The 14,666-nt window shown below is 35.4% G+C and overlaps 1 protein-coding gene across 2 annotated transcripts in view; it reads right to left on the reverse strand.

Moving 5' to 3' along the window:
* The window catches only part of LAMA1 (laminin subunit alpha 1), a 104,847-nt gene that overhangs the window by 23,935 nt on the left and 66,246 nt on the right, over positions 1–14,666 (reverse strand). For both annotated transcript variants that reach the window (XM_032987684.2, XM_042798055.1), the window contains exons 30-41: positions 12,852–12,973; positions 11,855–11,941; positions 11,417–11,610; positions 10,298–10,440; positions 7,314–7,412; positions 6,232–6,343; positions 5,896–6,058; positions 3,381–3,591; positions 3,026–3,142; positions 2,768–2,931; positions 1,920–2,058; positions 577–670 (exon numbers count right to left, since the gene is read on the reverse strand). In XM_032987684.2, the coding sequence (XP_032843575.2) occupies positions 577–670; positions 1,920–2,058; positions 2,768–2,931; positions 3,026–3,142; positions 3,381–3,591; positions 5,896–6,058; positions 6,232–6,343; positions 7,314–7,412; positions 10,298–10,440; positions 11,417–11,610; positions 11,855–11,941; positions 12,852–12,973 (1,645 nt within the window). The remainder of the gene's footprint in view (positions 1–576; positions 671–1,919; positions 2,059–2,767; positions 2,932–3,025; positions 3,143–3,380; positions 3,592–5,895; positions 6,059–6,231; positions 6,344–7,313; positions 7,413–10,297; positions 10,441–11,416; positions 11,611–11,854; positions 11,942–12,851; positions 12,974–14,666) is intronic.

Consider the following 14,666-nt stretch of genomic DNA (forward strand, 5'->3'; position numbering starts at 1 on the left):
GTAATAAAAAACCAAAAGGATTTGGGAATTTAGAGAGGGAGTCTGAGCCAAAAGGCACTTTGTATAAACAAAAAATGTTCAGCTTGTTTCTGTATTTTAGTTATGTAGAAGAAACAAGTAAAAAATATTATTATTATTTAAATATATCATTCTACATACTTGTGTATTAGACAAAATTACACGAATGGGTTTCTTCAAGAATTATGTTTGTCCTTCATCTACTGCACAATCTCTAATGATTTAATTCATAAAATTTGGAAAAACATCCATTTAAAGAAAACATTGCTTGGAGGTAAATGAGGTATAGCAAAAGCCATTTTTTTTAATGTTTGCAGAGAAAAATTATATTCTTACCAAAAAGGGTTAAAAACTACATAACTCCATAATATATTAATCTTAATTGTATGAAAATACGTATATAGCCATATATAGTCATATGCAGTATTTTACCTAAGCATATGTTCATTTAAAATAACCACACCCCAAAAAGCACATTACCAAAAAAAAAAAAAAAAATCCTAAAACAGGATATAGAAACAGTGATAGAAGCAGAAATGCGAACTCTAAAGAACCAACCGTCACTTTTTTTCTTCATATTTTTAGCTTCATTCTGAAATTTGGAGCTAAGCAGTAGAGTTTCTTTTCCAAGAAGACTGAGAGACTCCTCTGGCTGAAAAACACATACATCACTTGTCACATATGAAAAACAGAAATTCAGCTGAAAACATTTAAGTATCTGTGGATGTCTACTTCAAGTTACTGAACATTCTCGTTATGAGATATTCTATTTATTATCTTATTAAGCATCCATTAAAAAAAAAAAATAGAACTTGCAATCATTTGTCCAAGAATGTGACATTGAATCTCTCTGTGAGTCAATAAGAAAAGACAACTGTGAAAAAAAAAAAAAACAAAAAAACACACCACCTACCAAATTCTACTGATTCAGTATTGCCTTTTGGAACACCAGTAATTCTAGCTTCAGGTCTAAGTCAAAATTCCCAGCACTGAGCACTTTAAAGTGAGATCTCTCAAAATCCTAGTCTTTAAAGTGTTCTTTTAATCAATTTCTCCAGCTGAAAAATCTGGAGAAGTACCTTGAAGGAGTCATGCTGTACAAAGCTTTAATAAAACAGAGTGCTATAAAATAACTTACAAGCTCACAAAACAGTGCCAACTATTTTGATCACTATCATGTAAATGCCTTGTCATATATTTGTTTGTCCAGGCATAACATGCACAACACTTCCAAAATATAGCCCGTTCTTTCCTTGGGTTTACAATCAGGAAAATCAGAAAGAGATAAAAGGGGGGAAATATAATAATAAGAAAGTAATAAGGTCAAACTGATAACTGGTCAGGTCTTTTTAATCTACTGATTCAATAACAACCTGATAGTCTTGCAAGGCAAGAGGGATAGCAGATGAGACACAAACACACATTTGGTTATGAAATGTTCTTGACTAAGCAAAATAGATGTGGTTGGAAATATCTATATAAAAATGGAAGAGGGACAGGTTAAATAAGGAGATGGTTGAATAATTCCAAAGGTGGAAGGAAGTGGCAGAGGTTTGGGAACTTAAGTTCTACAGGAATGCATGGCCAATGAATGATATAAACTCTCACAGAAACAAGTCCAGTTCAGCTAACCATACATTAGATATTAAAAAAGCAAACCAGAAAACATGGTTAAATGGTACTGTGGCAAAGAGAAAAGCAAGGTAAACAGAACATGAAATCTGGTATCATTACTGTCTTGGAGTACAGATTCAGGATACAATACATACTAATTGGTAGGACAGGCTCCCATACATGACTCCATCAACAAGACTCAAATTTCAGCAGATGCAAAATTAGAACAAACATTCCAAAATGAGAAAGGGAAAGATGTTAATTAAAATATTAATACTGATACTTACTAAATCCAAAGGGCCATTCACAACTCTAGATGCATCATCTGCCAAACTCTCTGTTCTTTCAATCACACTTTTAACACTGGAGTGGGTGTAGACAGCAGCAGTTGTGTTCAGAGTCACATTTCTTACTTTAGAGAGGCCACTGAACAAAAAAATTACAAGTAATCCAGTTTTCATGAGAGTATCTTAATCAAGCATTAAGTTCCATGTCTTCGGTTACAACATGCACATCTTTCTCAAATACATGATACAGTTCAAAGAAGGTTTTAATCTGTTTGCCTTTTTTTTTTTTTTTCCTAATTTGTTCCTTTCAACTTATAAAGCCACTTAAACCAAACAAATCACATTGCCTAAATAGAACAGAAGCAGGTTCCTAGATGGAGCTCAAAAGGGAAGAAAATAAATACAGAGTCAAGGAGGAAATTATAAGATTCTGAAATAATTTCTGTTTTGAATTTTGCTTTATTGAATTTATCTAGCTGCAGTGAAGTCAACAGAGTTGCTCAGTGTTACTCATGAGCAAAATTTTATGCTTTCAAACTTAAAATACATGTAAATTTTCCAATCTGATATGATTTAATAGATATCTGCTGATTTTAAAAGACAAAACATCATGAACCCTGGAAGGATTCCTTGGCTACAAGGAATAATTTCCATTGAATTAACTGGAATGACTTCCCAACTTTCAAATCATAGAATGGTTTGGGTTGAAGGGACTTTTAAAGGAGTTCTAGTCCAACTCCCCTGCCATAGGCAGGAAATTCCCTTAGTGGATTAAGCCACCACCTATTTAAATTAAATCTGACACTACTGTTAATCTCTCCTGATTGCATATTCCTTGAGTTTATCACCTCTCTAGTGCATCTGCAAGCCTTCGGAACTGGATGGCATGGTCTTCGGCTCTGTACACCAGGTCGAGCACTCCTCTCACAGACATCTGCATCACCAGCTCATCCACGTGGTGTCGCAGTTTGGTGCTCCATAGGACTAACCCATCCTGGTGGACCTCCAGGTTCTGCACAACAAAAGGGTTTCCTCTTTTTTTTTTTTTTCCAATAACAAAATACACCTGATAGCGCCACAGAGGATGTTAAAACTTAAGAACTTACAGATGTAGAGTTCTTCACATCCTGGACAAAAGCAGCAGCAACATTCACCAGGAACTTCCCTTCTTTAATCAGCGTGATTGAGACTTCTTCATCTTCCTTTATATTTAGCTTTTTGTCCTATAGCATAAATCAAGTGTTTTATAGTAGTCTGTACAGTCAGATAGTGCAGATGAGTTCATATAACACAATCATTTTTTGATTTTCAAACAGGGGTCTGGTTTCCTTTGAGTTTTTAACATATTACATATTAACATGTTTAAAATTGCACAATTTTATTAAGGTCTAAAAAGCAGCTTTTAAATACAATTTAATATTTGATATTTCTTATGCAACAACACTGATTGTCCAGTCTTACATTTAACTCTGCCAGGTTGCTAGACATAAGAGGAAACAAGCGATTGGTCTCATTGATGTTAGCGAGTGCCTCGTTTACCAGGTCCTGGGCATCTTGCAGTCTGTTGTTGTGCTTTGATAAGAGCTGGCTTGCATCCTTTCTTAGTTCAGCAAGCTCCTGCTGGGGTTTAAGATACTCTTTCTGAACCTGGATCAACAAATTTTTTGCAGCTCTGACAAAGAGAGGAATCAAAATAAATAAACAGTGAAGGAGAAACTTAGGCATAGATTTCCTGAGGAGAAAATGGGGTCATGTGAAATTAATTTAAATGCATCTTCTCATAAAAGTCTGCATTTTTTTTTTCTATGATAGCATACATACACATGGTAGCTTAGTTACTTGTCTTACCACACAAAAAGATGACAGCCTGTGGGAGACGTCAGTAATACAGTTCAAAAACTTTGTATGTGGTGATTACAGGGGAAAGGTGCTCGTACAAATGACATTTACTTGGACTTAATATTGGACATTCCCCACATCAAAATCTCTGTGTAACATTCCTCTGGGACTGCTCTATATCTTAATTGTAGTGATTCATATTTTAAATGTAGGATCAAAACATAAGTTATAAGGATTGACACTGGAAAGAAGCAAGTAACCAGAACTGACAAGTTATATACCCAGGAGTCCTGAAAAGTTGAAATGTCAAATAAAAATAAATAGCTTAATTGAAATAAGCAATCTGCACTTATCTTTTTTTAATCAATAACAGACATTAGCTGGGAAATATCAAAAATCCCCAAATTTGTCAGTTAATCGCTTCAGCTGTTCTATTTGAGAATATTTGCATCTCCATTTGAACACTTTCCAGTATTGAAGGAACTGAACTGAAAATTATCCTGAAAGTCTATTCCTTTGTTTCTCTTCATTTCAGCACATACATTGCACACTGCAACTCCTGTAATGATACTTTTACATAAACGTTTGTCGATTTCAAATCATATAGATCTTTAGCCAAAGCAAAAGAAAACCAGTTTATTTCACAATTATACATAGCAAAATACATTCCCTCTTTCTTATTGAATAGCAGATGTGCATTTGCATGTATTTCCTAAAACTAATAATTCAGAGTCCTTACACGTCTCAGAAGCCATAGCCTTAAAAACATTACAAGAAAGAAAGTACTTTATGAGACAGTAATGCTTTCTATTTCAGTGTGGAGTAAGAAGGTTATATTCCAAACTGTTTGGGAACTTTGCCTTACGTGGCAAATGTGCGCAGACCTCAGTTACGAATGTTGTTTAACAGTGTGTCATCACAAGCCCAGTCCGCTGTGAGCCATGTGGTAACTTCTGCTCCCTGAAAAATGGACTGGCAAGCTGCTTATTTAAATCAGTTTTGAATATACAGCTGCATTGCACGATAAATTCTTCAGAACAAACAATCTTATAAATCTTATTAACTCTCTTCTTCAATCTGTCAATGGATACTTATCAGAGAACATTCAGAGGCTATAATTGAAAAAGTTAATTTACAAATGCCTTGTATAAACAGCTCAAAAGCTGATGTTGCAAGTCAGAACATTCTGTTACTATGCAACAGGATATTTTGAGATATTTTTGTAAATATAAAAGAAGCTATTTGAAGTCCCTAATAAATATAAGAGTAAGTGATACATTTCTAGTCAATTTTCATGTCCCTTTAGCTTCTATACATCTTAATATTCAGCACAAGGACAAGCATAGGAGTCTGTCAAACAAAATCATACATGTTACTAATGAAAACATTTTACCCTGCCTGCTTCAAAGCACCTAATAAAGAAAAGTCAGATTCTCAGAAATATTTCACTCTGGTCTAAAACTTTGTCCCCTGAAGCCAATGTTAACATTCTTACAGCTTTTAGTGGACTAGGGAAATACTTAGTATTTCTGAAGCTGGAACAAGACTTTTGCTGATGGTTGGAGCAGTTAATGTTTGATATTGCCAAGTCTGGCAATAAGCACTAATAATAAATATAAAAAAAAAAAAAAATAATTTTAAAATAGCCTTTAACAGGGGATGAATTAGGACAACAGAATACATTCCTAAACAGTGGGTAAGAATGCTGAAACAAATGCCTTGGTTTCATTTGCAAATCTATGCGTTACATATTCCACTATCAATAAATCGTCATGCCCTTCAACAGACCTGACATGTCCTGGGCTTGCAATTCACTGGGGCAGTTCTATGACATCTCCTAGCCAAAATCAACTAGGAGATATGTATTAGGGCCAGATCTGAAACAAACCGAATCCAGTGAGTCTTTTCACTTATTGCAAGGGAATTTTGTATCACATCCAAATGAACAAGCTTTGACTATATTAATATCACAGAGGATGCCCAAATATCTTCAAATCATGTAACTCCAAATTCAGAGTTCATATAGCTGCACCTGGGCTAGTTATCCATCACTGTGCCTCTCCAGGTATCTCTCCAAAAAGCATTACTGCATAGTGTAGACATATGTGAAATAAAGTTTTCAGAAGAACAGGCTTACTTTAGGACACTGGTAGCATTGTGGTGCTGTTGAACGAAATCCTTCTTGCGCAAGGCATCCAAAAGGGCAGAAATATCATCCTGCAGGCTCTGAGATGTAGCATTTGACAGTGGGAGATCCAGGCCCAGTGTTTCATTTAGTGACACAGCAACTTCAGAAAGTACTAAGTAGGAGAGTAAACAATTTAGTCATACCATTAAAAAAAAAAAAAAGAATATATGTGACTCTCCTGTGCAAACTGCAGGACTTTCCATGTAAATAATTCTTTTAAGAATTGCAGAGGAAATACCCTTCTAAAGTCTGTAAAGAAGTGGAAATATCTTAAAAGCAGGATACCTTTGATGGTTGTGTGTACTGTATCAATAAATCCAGTCAGTTCTTGACTTTTATTCCTGGTTTCCCCAGTCATTGTGTTAAGCTGCCAAGCTTTTTTCAAAAATCTAGATGACTAGAATAAAATCACAGATAATATTTGACAGTTCTCCTAAAACACTGATTAATTCATGACATTTGTCTATGATTTTTACATTTTTTCCCCAATACTGAGAATATTTTATGAGAGGAAACAATGTTTTTTGATAAGGTAGACCTAGCTGATTCATAAATCTATGATGATTCCATGCTTGCAGATGTCCCAATTATATTGAAAGTTCCAGCCTCTGGTGCCAGTGAAGAATTGTGTTATCAATTATTTTCATCATCAGCAAGATCATAATTACCAAAGATATTTAAGTAAACATTACATATATTTTTAGCTACAACTAATGTATCTTAAGAAAATAATTCTTCTGGATACATCACTATTAGCAATAACACCACTGTTAGTGCAAGCACCTAGTTAGATTACATATACATAGCCAGAGAAATACAGGTACATATGGTCAGCAAATGAGATCTAATGGCTGCAGTACTATTGTCAGTATTCTACCTATAATTTTTCTTGTGTTAAAATTGAATAAAGAATACAAATGCTGTCTACTATTCATGTGGACTTTCAACAGATTTATTTCTGCAGAGACAATTTTAAACACAATACTATAGGTATCAAAGACTTTTTAGTGAATATTCAGTTTTGACATCATTTTGAATAAGTTTCACATGTCAAAAAAGTGAGAAGAAAGTATCTCCCTTTCTCCAGGTTTAGGGCCTTAAATAATCACAGTACAGAAAGCTTCTGAACTTTAACAGAAACCATGTAAATCTCCTGTACAATATCATAAAACACTGTAGTTTGTATAAGAATTCCACAGTCTGATTAACTCCCCTCCTCAGAAAGACTACATAATGGAGTGAATTCTTTCATTGAACTCTATACATTTAAAATAATTTCTAAACATCTCTCTGGCATTTATTTACCATGTTATGACAACTCAAAGGATTTCTCTAGAAAGGTTATGAATAAAGAAGCCAGCACTTACCTCTTCATGCAGCTGATCAATTCCTCCTGATAAACTCAGAAGACTTTCTTTTACTGTAGCTAATGAGTAACTTGGATCTTCTCTAGGAACTACAGACCCCTATAAGAAACAAGAAGAAACAGTGCACTGTAATCTAAAGAGTTTGTTGTGTGTCCAGAAAAGTTCTAGGAAGAAAATAACTATTCACACTATTTAGATTTTTTATACGTTTTAAATGACTGACTTGAAAAGCACATTAGAGGACATAAAGTAATTACATACATTCAGTTCATCCAAAGTGTGTAATTTCTTTAAATAAGGAAACAAGTATCCAGCCATGTTGTACTTTCACTCAAGTAATAAGAAGGAAATGCAATCTCTGCTTTCCTGATTTTCAGTTTCACCACAGACTGAGCTCTCCAAATAAGATACTTTGGGAAGATCCAAGACCTAACAAATTACATGCTTCCATCCAGCCCCACAGCTGCTACTGTTTCAGCAGCTGGTCTTGTCAAAACAGCTGCATATCTAGGGTATATCTGTGAGGATGGACCTGGATAGCTCTGTTTCCATGTCAAAAGCCAGTGCATGGCACTCAGGAGGTGAGAATTTTGGCCCTCCAAACACAATAAGGTAGAATAAGCAGCCCTGTGGATCCTCTCACTAATAAGAGTGAATCATAGTCTCTATTTGGCTTCAAGGACAACTCAAAACTGCTCTATATGGCAATAAATAGGCCATTGTACCCAAGTGTATCATATTTGATACAGTCAAGGCCTGTAACAAAATACCACTTTTCTAAAGATGCAAAGAAATTTAAGGCATTTCTTACAAACAGAATAAGTCTGGGAAAGGTTATTTTTAGATTTCAGATGTTTCAGAGCCAACCATAGTAAATACCATAAGTATCATTTTGCCCAAGTTTTTAAAGAAGTGATACACAGGATTATCCAACAGCCTCGTGTCAAGTGGAAATTTCAGTCTTTTCCTTAGCATGAAGAAAGAACAAGTGAAAAAGTGACATAAGTTGAAGCTCTTGAGCTTCCTGTGATAAAGCACAGCAAAGTTTCTTTAGAAGCCCAATTCAAATACCCAGGGTGGTACAGCAAGTATGTCTATATATGTCAGGAGGAGTAGAGCAGGAGGCTTGAACTAGAAAAACAGAACTACTGAAGTCCTCAGATGGACTGAAGATGCAGAAGCAATTAGGGGTAGACAATCTGCTTTGATAACTTTCTCATTATTGAAAGACCCGCACTTATTGCATAGAAAAGAACAAATGTTCAAGTTCCTGAGTGACCAGCATGAGTCAAAGACAAAATACAGTGCAGGGGACAGCCCTTTCAGGGAAGATCTGTAATTCACATTAAAAAACCTGGCAATTTTCTGACTTCTAGCTACAGTTACTTTGGTAAAAGCAAAAGGGAAGGTAATATTTGATTAGCCAGAAAGAGGGGAATAACTGTTTCCAGAGAAAAATTATGAGACTACCAACTTACCCTCAAGATTAAGTTGTTTAAAGAACATTGTGGCCTTACATAAACAGAAATGACATCATAGTCACAAGAGGTTTTATATCACTTTTAGCATCCTACTTCCAAGAGTGACAGCTGGCTTTGATTCGACTAATACAAAAAAAGTGTAGGCACTAAAGGAGAAACCTAAACTGCTTTTATTTTTGCATAAGAGTTGATTTTGTTTTATAATTAAAATGCTAAATAAAAGCTACATATTGAATGTTTATATTCTCAGAAGATGATATTCCTATACAAACACAAAACAATTACAGAAACTAAGTTGATTGCATCCTTAAAGTATTACAATAATTCCATACATTTATGCCTTGTGACATAAAGGGAAGCATAACTGAAGCTTTATAACGAAAAGGTTAGAAACTAGAACTAAAGGATGTTTAGTTAGTCTAGAACTAGAACTGCTGAAATATAAACATGTAATTTAATCAAGTTTGCCATCAGATATTGTAATTGTTATCATTTTGAAGTACACTGATTGGAATTCAGTCTGCCTTACATATCAAATAGAAGAAATTTTAATTCAAACTCTCAATTTGCTGAATTCAGCAGCACAAGTAGGTTCACATTTTGATTTTGTTGTGATATGGTGTAATACAAAGAAGATAGATTTGTTTCTCTCTTGGAGCTTGTCTTGCTTGACTTACTGCTGAGCAGACTCTTATAAATAAATGTTCATATTTTAGTGGTCATGAAGCAGAGAGGATTCTGTTTATCTCAGGCTTTATGCAGAGACCACATGAAGTTAATCCTCAGCAACAGCAAATGACATTCTAAAACCACAAAATGAGGTATTTCATGCTTTGTTCAAGGGGGAGAGGAGCTGGAAAACAAGTTTGCCACAAGCAGCCTGAAAGTGTCCAACACTGAAATGTTCTACCTGGCTTTTGTGTCCTTATATGGAGGACAGCATAAGGCACTTGGACTGCCACACAACCAAAAGGAAAGCAAACTGCTGCATCCCAGGCACCCTGGCTAATGGAGAAGCAGCCTACCACTCTAGGCCAGTCCTAGGGGACTCTAGGGGAACAGTGTTGAGATCTGTGCCTTGTCAGCTCTTTAGCAGTGGGACCAAAAAAGGAAAAAACCTGGCCTGATGTTTCTATTTCACTGCTGAAAATTATTCTCCCTGCTTTCAGTAGGTCTGGGCCAGTTTTAGGGATGTACATCATCCAAGTGGAACACATTCATAGAGCACCTTCAATAATCACAGTGCTGACTGAAAAATATATTCATCCATTTATTTAAATATTAGTACAACAAATAAAAAGAAAGTAATACAGGCAGCTCTAAATAATGCAAGGTATATTTCTATACCAAACATAATGGTCTTAATCCAGTATCATTTACACATACACACATTCAAACCATGAACTTCGGAAGGGCTTCTGTTAAATTACTGGCACATGTGAGTGGCTGAAAGTTTTGCTTTAAAGGTGTAACTAAGTATTTCTGTTTGTGTGTTCATTTTACCTTCAGATGTTTTGTTGCATTCTCCAACTCTGACAATATCCCATAGGGCACACGGGCTACACCACTGAGGTTCATTGAAAGTATGGCCTTGTTGAGATTATCCAAACTGTCTAACAAAACTCCTGTGCAGTTGTCATCACAAGCTAAATAAACCATTTTAAGAGGAAGTAAAATTAGTATTAAAAAGAAGAAACCAAATACTGAAATTTATTTTGATTTACATAACTTTTGAGTTAAAGTTAAGAGTGATTAAGTATAGTAATTCTGAGTATACAGATTTGTAGTATTGCCCTCACCATCCTGTCCTAAGAGTGGACCCATTCCAAACATACTCTTCTCTTTCAGTTAACACACATTTAAGCCTGGTTGGCTATTGAGCTGCTTGCTGCATTGGAAGCTTACTGAGCCTATTTAGCTATATTGTTATAAAAGCAGGATGATATCATTGACATTCAAACAGGTTAGGAAGACTGGAAATTCAAGCCTATAGTGGTGTAATCCTATTTCTTTAGGGTTTTTTTGTTTTATTTTTTTACTTATACAAAGCAAAATCTGAGTCCTAAATCCCAATTCATTATAAAAGCAGATTACTGTATTTACTGTGTCTATCTGCTATTCGCCCTCTCATAAGGAATTACCTGAGTAATTATTGGTGGAATATGACTAATTATTGGTGGAGACTGCCTACATAACTGGGATAACTCTGAAAGTATTATTACAGCAACCTCATATCTAAACAGTCAATGACATAGTAATTCAACATCTTCACATAAATAAAAGTATGATACAGACAGCAAAGTCATACTAATATTATCTCTGCTTAAACTTGTCTATAATACAAAATGAGCCACTGTAAGGATTAACTGCTTGTCTGATGTTATGATCTCTACTGTAGTTTCCTCTGTGTTTACAGAATGGCTAAGGTTGGAAGGGACCTCCAGAGATTATCTAGTTCAAGCCCCCCTGTTTTACAGAGATAGTAAGTTGTCAATATTTCTTTCCTTTCATAGGAAGAATAGGGCCTGACATCATAAAAGCATTCAATGAATGATTATGTGCACATAAGTATCACTGGAATAGACCAAAGCCCATTGGGAAAGTAATTTAAAAACCACCTACAGACACACTCGTCTTCCACAAGAAGATGTCTCGGTTCACACTCCTCACAGAGCTGTCCTGTCACACCTTGCTTACAGAGGCACTGGCCAGTTGCACGATCACAATTGACATGAACAGAGCCACTTGGATTGCACTGACACGGATGGCAGCTGCCACCAGGAAGCTGAGGGTCACCATAATAGCCAAAGGAGCACCTACACAGGGAGGAATGTGACACTGAGCATCATGTAATTAGATGTTATATTTAACTTTGAGAATCACTGATAGGTTTTTAATTAATGTCTTCTTAACAGTAACTAACAAATCACTCAGTCCTTGAGCACTCATTTATCTATTTATTTATGATCACTGAATAACCTATTTCCAGTACAAATCCGACATATTAATCAAACTGTCTTTGGCAGTTGGGGATAAATGGGGACATCACGTGTAACTCACCTTTCACAGTATTGTCCTTCATATCCTGGGAGACAAGCATCACAGTGGTAATCCTGAACACCTTTCAGGACACAAGTGGGACTAAAACTGGAGGAAGGATAAACAAATACCTGCTATCACATAAATGGAAGATCATACAAAGACAGAGAACACCTTCAGCCACAGGTTAAATATTGTAAGCAACAGCACCCTCTGCTCAATCTGATGCAGTGCTCAAGGATTTGTACTTTAAATTATTTGTTTCTTAAAAAGTTTTTTTTCCCATTGTGACTCCATTACTGTATAACATGCTAAAGCACCTTATGGCTCCCTTTTAAAAAGATAAAAGACAATGAAAAATGGATGATGCATGATATGGCTACAGTATATATCTAACTGAGACTTGCATGAGAACATCAGAGTTGTTAGACTTACTCTGATTTAATTATCCAAAAAGCAAATGACAAATATGCTTTCCAAGCTTCTGGAGAAAAAAGTTCACACAGCATTTTGATTTTCAAAATATGAAGAGTTAATTGTTCCTCTACCAAACAAACAGATGTATAAATTTCAAACAAAAGAGTACTTGTCATTCCCCTAGGATTGATCTCATAAAAAGTTCCTGAATTGACTGGAAATCGACTAAATCTTTGCAAACACAAAAGCATTGTTTTTCTAATGAAGAAAGGACCCACATTTGAAACTAAAACATGTCAGAGCAACTTACTCCATTATCTATAAAACATTCTATGTGACTGATCTACTATTAGAGAAAAAATTGACTTATATATCAGTTAATCTGTTTTATTTTAAAGCCTCACAGTTACCGCTGCATGTGAACAACTCAGAATGTAAGCTCCATTTACTAAAATTGGTAGCTTTCAAATGTCTAAAAATTAATGACATGCAATGATAATTAACTCCTGTTATCATAGTGTGGGAGGAGAAGGAGGTGGACATACAGCACAAGAAATCCGGAATGCTAACTTGTACATTAGATTTAATAAGTTCTGGTTACCTAACTGGGTTGGCTCTGGGACAGGCACAAAGAGAGCAGTCCTTGACAGATCCAATTACTTTCCCATAGTAGCCTGGGGCACAAGCACTGCAATAATCACCAACTGTGTTATCTCTGCAGTTCTGATACACAAAAAGAAATTCAGACAGATTAAAACAACAACAAACAAGAAGAGGAACTCTTCCCCCCAATCAATAAATGTATAGTTTCCAACAATCATCTCTAAATGTCACCATCCATTGGTCAGCATTCTCTGAGTAGAGGAACCTTTTGTACAAAAATAAGCAAAATGCCAGCATATTTTCTCTTATGTGAATGCCCCCTCGGGCAGGCTGACCTAATTCCTGCTCTAAATTTCCATTATATATTTCTGCTTCTATTAATCCACTTCAGGCCAAGAAATCACAGTACGAAGCAAAAAATCCTCAGAAAAGAATAAAAATGATGGAAATATTAAACAGGATATCTGGATGAAAAATATAAGTTTCAATTTTTTTAGCAAATGCATTTCAATGCTATAAATCAAGGACCATCCACTGTTAGGATTCACAGACATGTAATTTAATTTGTCAACAGTACTGATCAACAGCCAGAGCCATTAATATTAAACTACTAAATTGGTATTATAAACATAATTTAACTGGCTAGTCCCCTCAGAGAATAAAATTAAGTTTCTCCTTTTTTTTTTCCCCCTTTTTTCTTTTTTCCTTTTTTTTGATTCATATTCTTGTGTGTATCTTTTAGAGATTAGTTGAAGACAGTAAGCAGTAGCAATACAGCCTTCTATTGTATAAGAGCAGAAGTCAAAGGTGAAAACCATCCCTTTTGCCTGCACTACTCATCTGGAAACAGACAAGTAGTAATCTCAACACATAGGTGACTTTCCACCCCTGCAATAAAAAGCCGAGAAGAAAAATTACTAGTATTCATTGGTGTGAAAGACTTATGTGTTTTGGCCTTGTAGAAAAGAGAATCAGAGCTCTTACTCATGATACACATAATTTAGGACAAACCTGAAAGTGAAAGAATGGTTTACAAAAGCCTGAAGAACTAAGGAAACTCACTTTAAAAACTGACTTAAAGGATGAATTCGGCCGAAGTCGAGTTTGAACTAGTCAACTCACCATTGGAAAAACAAAGAAACTGAAGAAACTTTAGGAAAGAATATTGAGTCATGAGAGAACAGACTTTGTGTGCCTTATCTGGTTAGCTGAGAATTTGCTGTCCACAAGGCTGTGACCCCACAAGAGAGAGGCAATGTGTTACTCAGTTCTGGCCCCTCTTTGCAATCTTTGGGATAAAATGAGAGAAGTGAGAAAATGAATGTAGATGAGGCATATCCTTATACTACTTTAGTCTCTGGGAGTTAAAAAAGCCTCACTTAAAGCTGCCAAGAGGAATCTTTTCCTGAAACACAAATAATTTGACTTCGACTTAGTCTGTGGTGTGGTATGGCTTACTGTTTCCTTTACTTCTTTTCTGTGTGACTAAGATGACCTTGGCCAGACCAAGGACAGAAGCTCAAAAAGTCTCACAGAAAAACAGATAAACTGAAGTGATAAATGCATTATTTTTAAAGTAAACTTAAAACTAAAATAATTAATGATTTTTACGATGTTAGTGCCCCAAAAGATTGATATTTTTACAGAATGGACCCTAAGAGAAATACTACTCAGATTTTCTATTTTCTAGAGTTGGCAGGGAAATTATATGTTATCCAAAGAGTACAGCCATATACTTCTCAAGAAACTCCTTCCACAGGTTATTGTCATTGTATGCTCAGGTGAAATCAACAGAAAAATGTATAAATCGTAC

The sequence above is a fragment of the Tyto alba genome, unplaced genomic scaffold (assembly GCF_018691265.1).
Source record: "Tyto alba isolate M040663 unplaced genomic scaffold, T.alba_DEE_v4.0 Super-Scaffold_27, whole genome shotgun sequence".
NCBI classification, from domain to species: Eukaryota; Metazoa; Chordata; class Aves; order Strigiformes; family Tytonidae; genus Tyto; species Tyto alba.